A 15374-nucleotide genomic window follows, 5' to 3' on the forward strand; every position below is an offset into this window, starting at 1 on the left:
GCCGAGGTGGGTGGGGTGATTTGCTGTCGGATTTGATGGTGGAGGTTTTATGCTCTTTGATTCTAGTGTTGATTGGGCGGGATGTTTCACCTACGTAAGATTGCCCGCAGTTGCAGTCAATTTTGTAGACTACACCTTTAACCTTGGGGTGTAGATGTGTTCCTGCCGTTGGCTCTTGTTATCCCACTCATGTATGCCCTTGTTGTTACTGTTAATCCTCCACTTGCTATATATATTCTGCACTATGTCCCTCATTCAGTCTTGCATGACAACGGTATAAGGATCTATACCGAAACGTCGCTTTTTACAGTATTAAAGAAGTTGTTATCCATAAAATTGTGTCTATCTTGTCATCCGCCAACTTCTAAGTAATGCCTATCAAACAAGTTACGTGATGGTGTATGAAGCATTCAGTAAAGCTATGTTGCAATACGTTGATGGGAACAATATAGGTGTACTATGTATATCCTGGCATAACTATTTCAGTGTTTTGGGAAAACCGATCCATAAACAGCAAGTGTTTAACAGTCTTCAATCTCCCGACAGTCATTTCGGACCGGTACATGTTGAATAACTGAGTGTTAATTCCATGTATGATGATCATGTACATGTCTCTCAGACAGATCTGTACCGGGCCATGAACGTTGTAGACAACTGCCTCCTAATTGTGTTATAAGAACACAGTTAATGGTACCGAATGTTTGGCTGCTGCCAGGTTCCGTAGCAAGTATAAAATCTCACATGTCATGCCGATTTTATAATGCTAGCCCACTAACATACCATGCAGTTTAACATGAATATTTTACTCAGACACATTATACTGACTCTGAGCCAAACAGTCCTTCTTTTAGCCCCTTAATGCCGAGCGGCAATGACAGGGTAACAACAAGTACTTTCTTTTAACGTCGTTTGCGCACGCCGGTCGGACGCTCTACCACTAGACCACGCAGGCGGTACTGCGATCTGAAGACGAGCGTTCATGACCACTGAGGTGTGCGAAAACAATTATTACTCGGGGATGAAATGTTTTGAGACAAATCAATTAAACTGATTGCCTTGAAGAAGTATTGACTGAAAAACATAATTCTGTCTCAAAAACAACAAACAAGCAACTTATCCCCGAATATTTAATGGTCCGTAAAACATGTTCCCGTTTTGTTGTTGTTTAGATCACAGTGTATCAAAGGAAGATGTACAAAGTGAAAAAAGACTATTCACGGTGTTGACCTCGCTGTTGTACCACGTTCCCTCTAAGGAATCGCAGCTTATTGTTGGAGGGAAGTCACGGCACAGTTAGTAGATGTGTACCAGTGTTGTTTTCATAAACAGAAACATTAACAATTAAAGGTACTTGCTCGTGGTTGTCTAGTGGTGTAAACACAGAATAGCACTGAAGATATACTATACTGATAATGGTAGAAGATGTTCAGCATTTTAAAGTGGAGAACTACAAAGTGACTACAAACAATGTAACAACATGCCTGTAATTGAGTTCCTTACGTCATTGTTATAGCTATGCGTCGTCCCAACTTACTACACAGGAAGGTATATTGATTATTGTGTTAATCAATATAAGTAAACACACAACTTAAATAACTGAGCCACTGACATCTCTCATATGCTGGTTGGCAGGCAGGATTAACTGAAGTATTCCACAAAGAGCAATAATTGATTTGCTCAGTTTCTTCTTGGCATCAACTGTCACCGACGGTTCTGACTGATATTGACGGGAACAATCGCAGTTGACTCTGACACCTCTTCCTATTGCTCTAATACCTCTTCCTATTGCTCTGATACCTCTTCCTATTGCTCTATTACCTCTTCATATTGCTCTAATACCTCTTCCTATTGCTCTAATACCTCTTCCTGTTGCTCTAATACCTCTTCTATTGCCCTTATACCCCCTCCCAATGCTCTAATACCTCTTCCTATTGTTCAAATACCTCTTCCTATTGCTCTGATACCTCTTCCTGTTGCTCTAATACCTCTTCCTATTGCTCTAATACCTCTTCCTATTGTTCAAATACCTCTTCCTATTGCTCTGATACCTCTTCCTGTTGCTCTAATACCTCTTCCTACTGCTCTAATACCTCTTACTATTGCACATTGAATAGGGCGTTGAACATGTTACTGATGATTCCGTGCATGCTGGTGATGGTCGCTCAAGGACATGGACAGAATGTCATCTCTGGACAACTCGTGTCTGGTGTTTTCAAAGAGACTCGCGTCCCCAGCTTCACATTGTGTCAGTCTCTGTGTTGGTACTCCACTCCGTGCAGGTCCTCCACGTTTGCTACAGGGACAGGCTTGTGTCAGCTCAGCAGAGACACCAGGAACACCTCACCTGGCTCCTTCTCTGTCAGCCAGCATCATGTATACTCGGACGCCCTGGCTCCACTTGGACTGGTATGTGACTTCCTGTTATCTATCAGTTAGATGTACCCTTGTTTCTCAGTTGCTACAAACTCCATTGGCAGGAGTGGTGTCAGTCTGTCAGTACAATGCCCTGATACTGAAATGATTTTGTTTGTTTGTTGTTTTACGCCGCACTCAGAAATATTCCAGCTATATGACGGCGGTCTGTAAATAATCCAGTCTTGACCAGAAAATCCAGTGATTTATATTATGAGCATTGATCCACGCAATTGGGATCGATAACATGCATCTACCAAGTCAGCGAGCCTGACCACCCGATCCCGTTAGTCGCCTCTTACGACTGACATGAGGATACATTGCAAACAATTATAACAATGTCCACCTGTACATTTTAATGTTTTCCGTGGGTAGTTTTATGTGATAATGCTACGACCTTTTATATGCACACGCCCTTTAATTTTAGAGCAAACGCATTTTTACTCTGCAACCACAGAGATAAGAAAGTTAATATTAATAAATCCATATATCATAACGGTTCATCAACCTAAAACAATTCGGAGTCACAATAGCAATGACTCAACCAATGACCTCATTTCCAAGTTCATTTCCGTATGTCTTTACACCTGGTGCCATCACATGCTCATGATATTTCTATTGGATATGGAAAGGGTTTTGTCGTTATAATTATAAACTATAATTATAGAAAACCATGAACACCTGTTGGACCACAATACCCATAGTCGTTGTTCAAGGTACATATTTGCACGGGTGTCATGATATTATTACCCCTTTGTATACGGGTCTTGGATGACGGGTTATGTCTTTCTTTTGTACCACAGAAAACACATCTGAATGACACACATTGTATATGTTCAGACGTTTAAAACAAGATTGAAAAGTTTCTCATTTCTGTGAATATCAACCATGATGAGTGTCGGTCATCTGTCTTTGCATTTCAACCTCGAATATGACTGGATGAATGTAGACGTCCAGAAATAGCGAATACGCTGGTCTGTTCAGTCTGGGTATACGTTAGACCTTTCAGTCTTATTATACATTATATGTTCAAGGTCTCGCATGGTACAGTAGAGGCAATGTGGATGTGGATACTATGGAAACAAAATGGTCATGTACGAAATTGAAGACTCGTAAGAATAGAAAGTATTAACACTTAATGAGTGAAACTAAAAATAAACTTCATTTTGGGGCAAGGGAGGCCATCATTGTTACAAAATACTGCAGCATCCAAGATGTATCCCATTTGCGTGGATCGATGCTCATGATGTCAATCGCTTGGTTGTCTTGTCCAGACTCAACTATTGATAGACTAACGTCATATACCTGCGATATTGCTGAGTGCGGTGTCAAACAATAAACAAAAATATACAAATATATTCGATGTCACGTCAATAAATATTAAAAAACGCAACTCCCGGAATATCAAACAGATGCTTCCTAATGCACCTTCATCTATGAAACATGTAATGGCACAAAACAAGTCCTGTAGGGGTATAGATTATTGTAAATTGTCACTCAGAAATTTTGACCAAAAAATATCTGAATTGTCACTTAACATCACAGCACTCGCTGAACTTGGACTCTTCACTTAAGTGCAACGAAAGAAGTGCATTTCATGATCATGTATTCCGATCGATCTTCTGTGAAGCAATGCTGTAATGTTATGCTCTGATACCCAAACTCATGCGACAACATTTGATGTGGGGGGTAAGTAAGTATCATCTCCCCATTTTCCAAGTGCTGAGTAAATTACATTCTAAAACTTGAAGTGCTGTATGGTATTAACACAGTAAATAATATGTATCTTTTTAACATAAAACAAACAAATACAAATTACGGATAACTTTTCAAAGCAATAGTTTATTTATCCATCTTCTCATTTACAGATAAAGCTGTATGACTCTACTACAAATCAGTTGAAAAACTTCTTTATTATGACGAGACACGTTTCGGAGTACACGCTTACTCCTTCATCAGGTGAATAAATGCTATGGGTCAGAGAGCATATAAATGTACATGTGAGGACCATATATTTTATACAATATATTGATATAGATTTTTAAATTGAGTTCTTCTCTTTTGTTTTGCTCAAAAATATAACAAGAAGCAAGATGAACAGATAACGAACGATTACCTCTATAATTTCATTCAAATAAAACCACACGTTCAAGAGAAAGACAGTTAGCCTGCTATTTGGATTCTTGATGCACAGTGTTTCTTAATCATAAAAGAACGCACGGATGTTCAAGTCATGCACGCTTTTATTTTTACTAACAAAATACGGGTATCAATGTCTATTTTGCATAAGCACTCATAACATCATTAGATTCTTAAAAAAATGAAAACAGGCTGGATACTAATTTAAATGTTTGTTTTTTTATAAAAGATATTGAGTGTTTCCAAACACGAGGCATTTATCGGCAGATAAACAATATAGCGGTCTCAGCAGTACTCAAATCACATGAGGAAAACAACGTGCATATGTGTGCGTGCAAGCAAAACCACTCAGAACATTCGTATCGGCATGTACACTTAACGACACATTTATTTCTGTTAAAGTTAGATGGAAAGCATGCCGAAACAAAACAGTAAAGGCTAAAAGCTTATCAGTTTAATATACTCTTGAAAACAGCAACGCAAAGCTAGATTTGTGTGAGGTTTATACAGATATAAACCGTACAAGGCACATCGGAAAAGTACACGATGAAGGTAAGCAACTACCAATAAGCATATGTCCCCCGTTGGAATCGATAGTGGCCTGACATCTGCTGCCCATGAAAGAGACGAGTATGCGAATCACATCCTGGGGAATGGTAGCCCACTCGGCCTGCAACTCAAAAACTAACTGCTGCAACGTCTGGGGTTGTGGTTGACGTCGGTGTAGCCGTCTATCCGATTCATCCCACAGGTGCTCTATCGAGTTCAAATCCGGGGATCTGGAGGGAGGGGAAAACATCAACGTTGTTGTTGTGTGCACAGGCTCTTGTGATGCGGTCAAGCGTTGTCCTGCTTGAATACACCGTTGCCATTGTCTGCTATTGGGAGGACGTGTGGTAGGAGAATTCGTTTATGTATCGTTTAGCCGTCAGATTGGCCTGCAAATGGACCAAATCTGTTCTGCCATAATGAGAGATAGCCGCCCACATCAAAAGGCTACCCCTACCAAACCTGTCTCCTTCCTGTACGCAGTTTCCGCCGTAACATTCTCCACGATATCTGTAGACCAGTGCTCTTCTATCCCCTCAACAGAGGAGAAATCTTCATTCGTCGCTGGACCAGACATCTCTTCATCGCAGTTAAGGCCATACCCTGCGTTGACGACATCAATGCAATCGTCTTTGACGATGTTGTCGACTCAATATGATGCGTCAAACAGGACGTCTTGCTCGTAGACCTACTGCTATTAGACGGTTTCGTACGGTTTGGTTGGAGATTATTCTGCGCAGTCCAGGTATCTGCGATGCGGTTGAGATGGCTGTGGTCGGATGTAGGGACGGTTACCCTTGGTCTTCCTGACCTTGGCCGATCACATGTTAGCCCACGCTGTTAAACCGATCCTATAACCTTGTTGTGGTTCTGGGCACTACATTGAAAACCTACAGCTGATCGGGATTCCTCCGCCTGCAAGAAACCTATGAGGGTGTTTCTTTGCACTTCTGCTAATCTTGTTGAACTGTCATTGTTCGATTAACGCAGATGCCAGGCAATCAAAAACCCTGCACTTAAACACCGTGTATAGTGCTGCTGCACTTTCAGTGCGTGCAGCACCATGACCCTTTTAAAAAGCACTGGTTGCGTTTTTCCGAATCCATGCGATGATGTAAAGCTACGTAAGATTTTAAAAAAATGCACTTTCCGGGGTAATATTATTTGTAGGATAATACCTAAGAAATAACATTTACTCTGTCCACATGTGTAGTGTATATACGAATAGTTTTGCCCATTATAGTTAGAGCACAGTGAAGCAAGCATCAAGGCGCTTTGACGTTAGAAAAGTTTCGTTAAAACTATGGGGGTGGAGCCGTTTCTAAGAAGCCACATCTGGGACTAACCTTATATTTTCTATTACATCTGATTACTGAAAACATTTTTTGCAGAATTTTGACCACCCCTGCGCGAGTCGACCATGTCCTGTAGATGAGGTGTGTGTGCCAACTGAGGCAGCGACGAGCTTCTTGTGTCTGTACGGAGGTAAGACATTTAGATAGATACCTATTTGAAAATAGATTTTAGGTTCGTTTTCATTTGTTTAATACTAATAAATTTACTCTGGCATGGTGCATGTATAATAAATAGGTATTAAATTGCAGTATACTTCAAAATATTCACAATACGTTTATCTCTATTCTTCGAATAATACAAACATTATGTATAGTACTACAGTCTTAAGTTCCTTTCAGCATCCCGGACCATTAAACCATCGTGCAGTGATATAACTACTACTGACCCCCACACACTCATCCACTTGAGATAGTGTCCAAGCTACCGGTGGTAACTTGCTCATGTTCCTGCTACAGTAACTTACATTAGTATTTTAAAAGTGGGACAGCTCATTTTCCTGCTACGGCAGCTTACATTAGTATTTTAAAAGTTGGACAGCTCATGTTCTTGCTACAGAAGCTGACATCAGTATGTTAAAACTGATACAGCTCATGTTCCTGCTAAAGTGGCTGACATTAGTATTTTAAAATTGATACAGCCCATGTTCCTGCTACAGTAGCTTACATTAGTATTGTAAAAGTGGGACAGCTCATGTTCCTGCTACAGTAGCTTACATTAGTATTTTAAAAGTTGGACAGCTCATGTTCTTGCTACAGAAGCTGACATCAGTATGTTAAAACTGATACAGCTCATGTTCCTGCTAAAGTGGCTGACATTAGTATTTTAAAAGTAGGAAAGCTCATGTTTCTGCTACGGAAGCTTACATTAGTATTTTAAAATTGATACAGCCCATGTTCCTGCTACAGTAGCTTACATTAGTATTGTAAAAGTGGGACAGCTCATGTTCCTGCTACAGTAGCTTACATTAGTATTTTAAAATTGGGACAGCTCATTTTCCTGCTACGGCAGCTTACATTAGTATTTTAAAAGTTGGACAGCTCATGTTCTTGCTACAGAAGCTGACATCAGTATGTTAAAACTGATACAGCTCATGTTCCTGCTAAAGTGGCTGACATTAGTATTTTAAAAGTAGGAAAGCTCATGTTTCTGCTACGGAAGCTTACATTAGTATTTTAAAATTGATACAGCCCATGTTCCTGCTACAGTAACTTACATTAGTATTTTAAAAGTGGGACAGCTCATTTTCCTGCTACGGCAGCTTACATTAGTATTTTAAAAGTTGGACAGCTCATGTTCTTGCTACAGAAGCTGACATCAGTATGTTAAAACTGATACAGCTCATGTTCCTGCTAAAGTGGCTGACATTAGTATTTTAAAAGTAGGAAAGCTCATGTTTCTGCTACGGAAGCTTACATTAGTATTGTAAAATTGATACAGCTCATGTTCCTGCTACAGTAACTTACATTAGTATTTTAAAAGTGGGACAGCTCATTTTCCTGCTACGGCAGCTTACATTAGTATTTTAAAAGTTGGACAGCTCATGTTCTTGCTACAGAAGCTGACATCAGTATGTTAAAACTGATACAGCTCATGTTCCTGCTAAAGTGGCTGACATTAGTATTTTAAAAGTAGGAAAGCTCATGTTTCTGCTACGTGAGCTTACATTAGTATTTTAAAATTGATACAGCCCATGTTCCTGCTACAGTAGCTTACATTAGTATTGTAAAAGTGGGACAGCTCATGTTCCTGCTACAGTAGCTTACATTAGTATTTTAAAATTGGGACAGCTCATGTTCCTGCTACAGTAGCTTACATTGGTATTTTAAAAGTGGGAAAGCTCATGTTCATGCCACAGTAGCTTACATTGGTATTTTAAAAGTGGGACAGCTCATGTTCCTGCTACAGTAGCTTACATTAGTATTTTAAAAGTGGGACAGCTCATGTTCCTGCTACAGTAGCTGACATTAGTATTTTAAAAGCGGGACAGCTCATGTTCCTGCTACAGTAGCTTACATAGGTATTTAAAAAGTTGGACAGCACATGTTCCTGCTACAGTAGCTTACATTAGTATTTTAAAATTGATACAGCTCATGTTCCTGCTACAGTAGCTTACATTAGTATTTTAAAAGAGGGAAAGCTCATGTTCCTGCTAGAGTAGCTTACATTAGTATTTTAAATGTCGGACAGCTCATGTTCCTGCTACAGAAGCTGACATTAGTATTTTAAAACTGACACAGCTCATGTTCCTGCTACAGTAGCTTACATTAGTATTTTAAAACTGATACAGCACATGCTCCTGCTACAGTAGCCTACATTAGTATTTTAAAATTGATACAGCTCATGTTCCTGCCACAGTAGCTTACATTAGTATTTTAAAATTTATAAGCTCATGTTCTTGCCACAGTAGCTTACATTGGTATTTTAAAAGTGGGACAGCTCATGTTCCTGCCACAGTAGCTTACATTAGTATTTTAAAAGTGGGAAAGCTCATGTTCCTGCTACAGTAGCTAACATTAGTATTTTAAAAGTGGGACAGCTCATGTTCCTGCTACAGTAGCTTACATTAGTATTTTAAAAGTGGGAAAGCTCATGTTCCTGCTACAGTAGCCTACATTAGTGTTCTAAAATTGATAAGCTCATGTTCCTGCCACAGTAGCTAACATTAGTATTTTAAAATTGATAAGCTCATGTTCCTGCCACAGTAGCTTACATTGGCATTTTAAAAGTGTGAGAGCTCATGTTCCTGCTACAGTAGCTTACATTGGTATTTTAAAAGTGGGACAGCTCATGTTGAATGTGGAACACAGGTTTTAGAATAACATATGTATCTTGTTATAATTGTATTGTTATGTGATTTGAATAATTGTATTTACTATTGTACTTACTACGTTTTACGTGAGACGTTTTATGTTTACATGCCACCATATATATTACCATTATTGCTTGTTAGCTAAACAGACTTGACAAATATTCAAAAACAAATGACTAGAAAACTAATAATGTACGTTGAAAATAATATATTGTTAATGCCAAAATGATGTATCAAGGATCAAGTAGAAGCTAAATTGACTGTAGCGCTGGGAAACTATTCAACAACGCGTGAAAACAAAAGTGCTTTAGCTCAATGTTTATCTCTCCTGACGGCCATTATGCAACGGCCATCTTATCTACAGGTCTCTTCCTGTGGTAGGGTAATTAGTAGAACCCTCTCCCTCAAGTGTATCTTCCATGATATAACCTACTCTCATTAACTAAATGCTGCACTTTTCAAGCGTCATAAAGTAATTAGGGTCCAATAAAAACAATGCCCCGCCAAGCCTCATAAACACTGAAAGTCGTGCTACAGACATTTAATGTCAAATAAAAAAAACCCCATTTGAATGGCATTAACTAGGATCGTGTATTCTCTTGACACCATCGCAAAACATCATGTAGAAGCCACACCAATACTCATATTTTCCTACAAAATCACACATCTAAAAATGAGACATCAGCAAGTACAGAAAATAACATGTGTATCAGCATTTTTGGTCAGGATGTCTCTCCTTGTTACCACCACCAAGTTCAACTTAACATGGGTCCTCCTTTGGTCAAACGTTTGTTCCCAATCTAATGAGTGTGTCTCGCGTTGCACACGAGTGACGAACGAGGTGCTCACCCGCGTTCAACGCGTGGCGGACGGGTTCCACACCAGTGACCAACGGGGTGCACACGGGTTGCGTAACGTGTAAGGTGCCCATGCGTGTAAGGGGAATGAACTTCGAGCCAGTAATGCACATAACTACATTGTCGGCAGTCAGTAAGTCCTGACTCGGATACTTTTGTTCTGAAAAGGCCTTGAAGTAACCTGTCGCGTTATCTGGACAAAAATATTATTATTCACAATTGTCTTTGTTGGTTACTGGTTGTATGGCAAACACTTGTGTTTTAAATGATTCCCGAAGCATTGATGGAGATGTCAGTCGAGGGCATTTACGAGTCCAGGTCAATATGTTTCGTAACAGAGAAGCGTTTGCACAACATGTCACTCACATATGATGTCTCCCTTTACTTTATATATTGGTCCGGAAATACTCAAATTTGGGATGTACATTTGAATTGTGAAACGTCTACTCCACATATATTATCTTGTACACATGGCATTAAACACATGCAAGACATGTTTACTTATGAACTGGGGGCACGGATGGCCCAGTCGTCCAAGGCGACGCGATTCGCTGTACAGAGTTGCGTCCCTTGGGCACGCCAGAAACCTATGATTGTGGGAATCCCCGTTCGCCCCGATTATGTTTCTAACTTTGTGCCCATACCCCCGTGCTCGTGGGTTTCACCGAATTGGTAAACGTTTGAGACCTGCATCCCGTTGGGCTTCCCTCCCACATTAAGCCGACACGCCGTGATATAACTGGTATACTGTTAAAAGCGTCGTTAAACACAACTCACTCTCTCACTCACTACTTATGAACTCGTTGACATGTGTTTCATTCCCAACAGAAGTGAATTTGTTTTGTTATTCAATCGAAATGTGTTTAGAACTTAACCACGTGAAATGTTACCAGTACCGATTACATTAAACTAAACACAACCTACCTATGTTCTAAACACGTTTAGATTCCCAAACATTATGAGAACACATTAATTCGGCATTGAGTTCTGTGTGGACAATGACATTTGTAATATTCTGGAATACAGCAATATTGTTTCAATGACGATCGTCATGATAATCATCAATATATGGTAGTTAATTATATGCGGTCTTTGTAATGCATGATTCGAGTTGAAATTTTGCTGCTCATATCACAATTTAGCTCGTTTATTTTGATGATGGGGTTCAGGTCGAGTCAGTAACTTTGCATCTGTGTAACACTCAGTAATAATACATTTTGCACACCAGACCTGTATCTGAAGAAATGGATATAGTTAGAGGTTTTGCTTACACGAGAAGTGAAAAACACTTTCATCAAGAGCAATGGCTAATTCTGGATTTACTGAGACCTATTATGCAGTGGTACATGTAGGTATGGCCTGGAGCTCATTCCGGGAGAGTCCCTAACGGAAAGAAGCACACTGTCAGCACATCTGACATCCTGATCTGAGTTGTTTAACTGACGCGGTGAAGCATAAAAGGTGGTATTGATATCCAATGGTGGCATTCAGCGAATTATCTCCCTTCTAGTAGATACTTTAATAGACACATTGCCATTGTCGTTTATTGTTTTTGTTCATTTGGTGTTTGTAAAACAGAATAATAAAATCATGTAGATCGGCATGAAGAATGTAATAGTATGCTTATATTGGTTTATTTGACTCCTTGATCAATTGAAACCGTTATTAGTTTCACTGACACACAGTTTTTGATTGAAAACATATGCTTAGATCCTAAAACTCCAAGCTAAGCACATAATGGTCCATAATTGTAACGCATTTGGCCTAAACATGATTAGATGCCAAACATGTCTGGAACCTTAACTTGCTCTGATGTGATTGCGATTTAAACATGTTAAGGACGCTGTTACAATTATTGGAAAAGGAAAATGATTAATTTTGTGTTAAGCTTTTGTTTTGACAGAACACAAACACTAACACGTTCACAATGTGATACGTGACCTCACCCACCCTGTAAGGGACGCTAAAGTCGCTCTGCAATAGTGTCCATAAATGGTACTCAACACACTTTTCATTTTTCTCATCAGCTTTGATAAGTCCCTGTTTGATAACATGGGGCATACATACACTGTCAATACTGAAATGAAAGCAACTTGAATCTGATTCTGTTTCTGTACTTACATCAGCACTATCTACTGATATACCATCTGCTTCAACAACACCTGACGCAGTACCTACGACGGTAACAACAGATGCACCACCAACCATTGCAACAACTACTGCAGCAACTTCGACTGTAACAACTACTGCAGCACCTACCACTGTGACAACTACTGCAGCACCTACCACTGTAACAACTACTGCAGCACCTACCACTTTAACGACTACTGCAGCAACCACCACTGTTACGACTACTGCAGCACAAACGACGGCAACAACTACTGCAACTACCACTGTGTCAACTACTGCAGCAACTACCACTGTAACAACTACTGCAGCAACTACCACTGTAACGACTACTGCAGCACCCACCACTGTAACGACTACTGCAGCACCTACCACTGTAACAACTACTGCAACTACCACTGTAACAACTACTGCAGCACCCACCACTGTAACGACTACTGCAGCACCTACCACTGTAACAACTACTGCAACTACTACTGTAACAACTACTGCAGCACCCACCACTGTAACGACTACTGCAGCACCTACCACTGTAATGACTGCCTCGACTACTACTGAAACAAGTAAGCATTTCAAGTCGTTGATTACTGATATATGTTTTTAGATTTGTAAATTTATTTTCATTATTTGTAAAAGGTATATTGAATCATTTATTGATTTAGTTGAAATAATCATAAACGTTTTTGAAATAAGGTATTCCGAATTCTAAGGTTTTAAGTATATCCATATTTGGATTTCATTGTTATGATTAGATCGTATTAGTAACATATATCCAGATGACAAATGAATTATAATTTTCACTTCTTGCAAACATCACATGTTGAGTCATTACTATAAGGTCTGTACGTGACATTTCTTGTTAGGATAGCACTTTCAACACTAGTGTGTAGCAACTTTCCATTTGACCTTAAAAGATCAGAAATGAATTCAGCGAATAACACATGTTATATGCAGATATACATGACTAAATATGTCTGATAATGTGGAATAACATTTATATTCAGAGTGAAAATACATGTAGATACTGTATTGTTTCAGATTCATGTGTGTCGGAGTGTGTTGATCTCATCGGAAGCTTTCACTCCTGCTCAGGAGGCTGCGATGAATATGTGGTGTGTTCAGTTAACGGTATGTTTCCAAAAACCTGCCCGCCAGGTACAGTGTGGGATGATAATAGCAAGTTATGTAATTTTCCACCATCCCCAACATGCAGTTAGATGCTCTAATTCTAGTTATGCTGCAGTATTAAACTCACAGCTATATCACAGCACCAAGGCAAACACCGTGTCTTCATCCAAAAATAACCTACCTACAAGGATGTAAAATCAAAGTACACTAGATAGTGGCAGGCTTTGCAAGCGCGAGAATACATCAGTATCAACTCAAAATTGGAAATTGTGCTTGTGCCAAGAGAATAACTTCCTGTATTTTTGGAAACAATTTTAGCCACCAACATTCTCCGTGCTTGAAGGACTCAATTCATCTGATAGATACAGATTCAAATACACCCACATATAATTGGCATTTACAGGTGTAACTGAATAAAAGGAAATGTGACTGGAGATTTGATGAGCCAAAGCGGTGTGTTCCCGAGACGGGGTTGACTGTCAGTTATGAAACGCCACATTCTGCAATGTTCTAGTTATATAATCCAATCTTTTTTAAAACCTTGTCCAGCTAACCCTTGTGGTGAGCAATGATGCAACCATGTCGTGGCACGTTGACACACAATCAACCAAATCAACCAGTTTGACCACTCAACCAATTTAATCGCCTCTTGTAACCAGTAAAGGTTGCTGGGGACAAGTTAGAAGCTGGAATCTCTAAAGTGATGGTGTCACTTAATCACTAACTAGGGCCATGGGGTAGCCTGGTTGGTAAAGGGTTCAGTCGTTGCGTTCAAGACCCGGGTTCGACTCCCTAAATGTGAAGCCAATTTCCAGCGTCTCACCATAAGCCATATGAATATGAGAATGTACCTCTCTGTAAAGTAATGTACTGTGACTTTCATCAATATGTCTGAGCTTTTTAGATTAATAAAACAGTTGCAGACATTCGTGATTGCTTTCTTTTATGCAATGAATTCAAATGCTTTGCTTTAACATACATGTATTACGTCAGGTTAGATCTGTGACCAACATGTTATTATTTGAAGAAATACGTAACCTGCTGTGAGATTGGTCACCATAGAGGAGGCTTCGCTCATTACGTTGTACAATACACCAACCTCTGAAACAGATTTAGACATGTTTGAACACTATAAATATTGTTAAAACACGGATATATCAACAGGACAATGTAAGTATATCGTACAACATTTATTGTTCAAATATTTTGTAGCAAGCAACATCATATACTGCGGTTTGCTATTCAGAATTTTGTTTTCATTGTAGAATAATGTATAACAAAATTACTTGGATTGATGTCTAAAAAATATCAACAACTAAAAGGTTTGTGGGAAAACAAATGAATAAATAGTTTAACTGAACCCGGGAAAACAATCAATCGGGTCACGGCCACATATACACAAACACAATGTCAATCTGAACAGGTAAACAAGCAAAATTCGATAATGTTTTTTTCATATTGTAAAACCATGAAATATCTGTTGAAAGGTCGGAATTGATTCAGGTTAAAATCGATCCAATCACTCAATACATTGGCCCCCTGAACACATATAACATTAATTCAATATCCATGTTTTGCACGATAAGACACGTACTCTGAAAGAAACTATTGATGAATACACACTCGACACAGATGTAATATTGATGATCAACTGCTATGGAGACGTAGTTATTGATGGTTAAAGGCAAGTCTACAAGGTATTCAACACGAAATAAAAGTGTACGTGATACAGATGAAGACAGTATAATTACATAGTAGACGAACTAGAAGCAGAACTATATTAAACTGACATTGTTAATAACAAACGCTAAAGGTAGTCAAGCACGTCAAAACACAATCACAACTTGGGAAATATTTCTCTTATTTATAACAAACTGGAAACGAGAGAGATAGTCTAGCGAAGTTCATTTCAACACCAGAATCCAGAATTAATTTTCAATAAAGCAATGACCAAATCAGAGACAAAATAACCCCAACAAAAGAAAACAATCATACAA

General features: G+C 39.1%; 1 protein-coding gene across 3 annotated transcripts; it reads left to right on the forward strand.

The window, feature by feature from the left end:
- Window positions 1–341: 341 nt before the first annotated feature.
- On the forward strand, window positions 342–14291 carry LOC124118995 (cell wall protein DAN4-like). Of its 3 annotated transcripts, none has more exons than XR_007218861.1 (5): window positions 342–2406; window positions 4281–4371; window positions 6492–6585; window positions 12249–12812; window positions 13288–14291. XR_007218861.1 is itself a non-coding variant. In XM_046481344.2 (5 exons), the coding sequence occupies exons 1-5, from the start codon at window positions 2125–2127 to the stop codon at window positions 13792–13794; spliced, it is 1044 nt and encodes a 347-aa protein (XP_046337300.2). In that variant the 5' UTR covers window positions 342–2124; the 3' UTR covers window positions 13795–14291. The 3 variants fall into 3 exon arrangements, 2 of the variants coding, with proteins under 2 accessions (XP_046337300.2, XP_046337298.2); XM_046481344.2 differs by lacking the exon at window positions 4281–4371 and having other exon boundaries at window positions 13288–13377; window positions 13781–14291; XM_046481342.2 differs by lacking the exon at window positions 4281–4371 and having other exon boundaries at window positions 343–2406.
- Window positions 14292–15374: the final 1083 nt, after the last annotated feature.

This window comes from Haliotis rufescens, unplaced genomic scaffold (assembly GCF_023055435.1).
Source record: "Haliotis rufescens isolate VD_foot unplaced genomic scaffold, xgHalRufe1.0.p SCAF_63, whole genome shotgun sequence".
Classification (NCBI taxonomy): domain Eukaryota; kingdom Metazoa; phylum Mollusca; class Gastropoda; order Lepetellida; family Haliotidae; genus Haliotis; species Haliotis rufescens.

Coding starts and splice junctions, on each gene's coding strand:
- LOC124118995 (XM_046481342.2), top strand. CDS start 2,125: ATGTTACTGATGATTCCGTGCATGCTGGTGATGGTCGCTCAAGGACAT. Junction 2,407..6,491: donor CCCTGGCTCCACTTGGACTG/GTATGTGACTTC, acceptor CATTTTTTGCAG/AATTTTGACCACCCCTGCGC. Junction 6,586..12,248: donor CTTCTTGTGTCTGTACGGAG/GTAAGACATTTA, acceptor TACTTACATCAG/CACTATCTACTGATATACCA.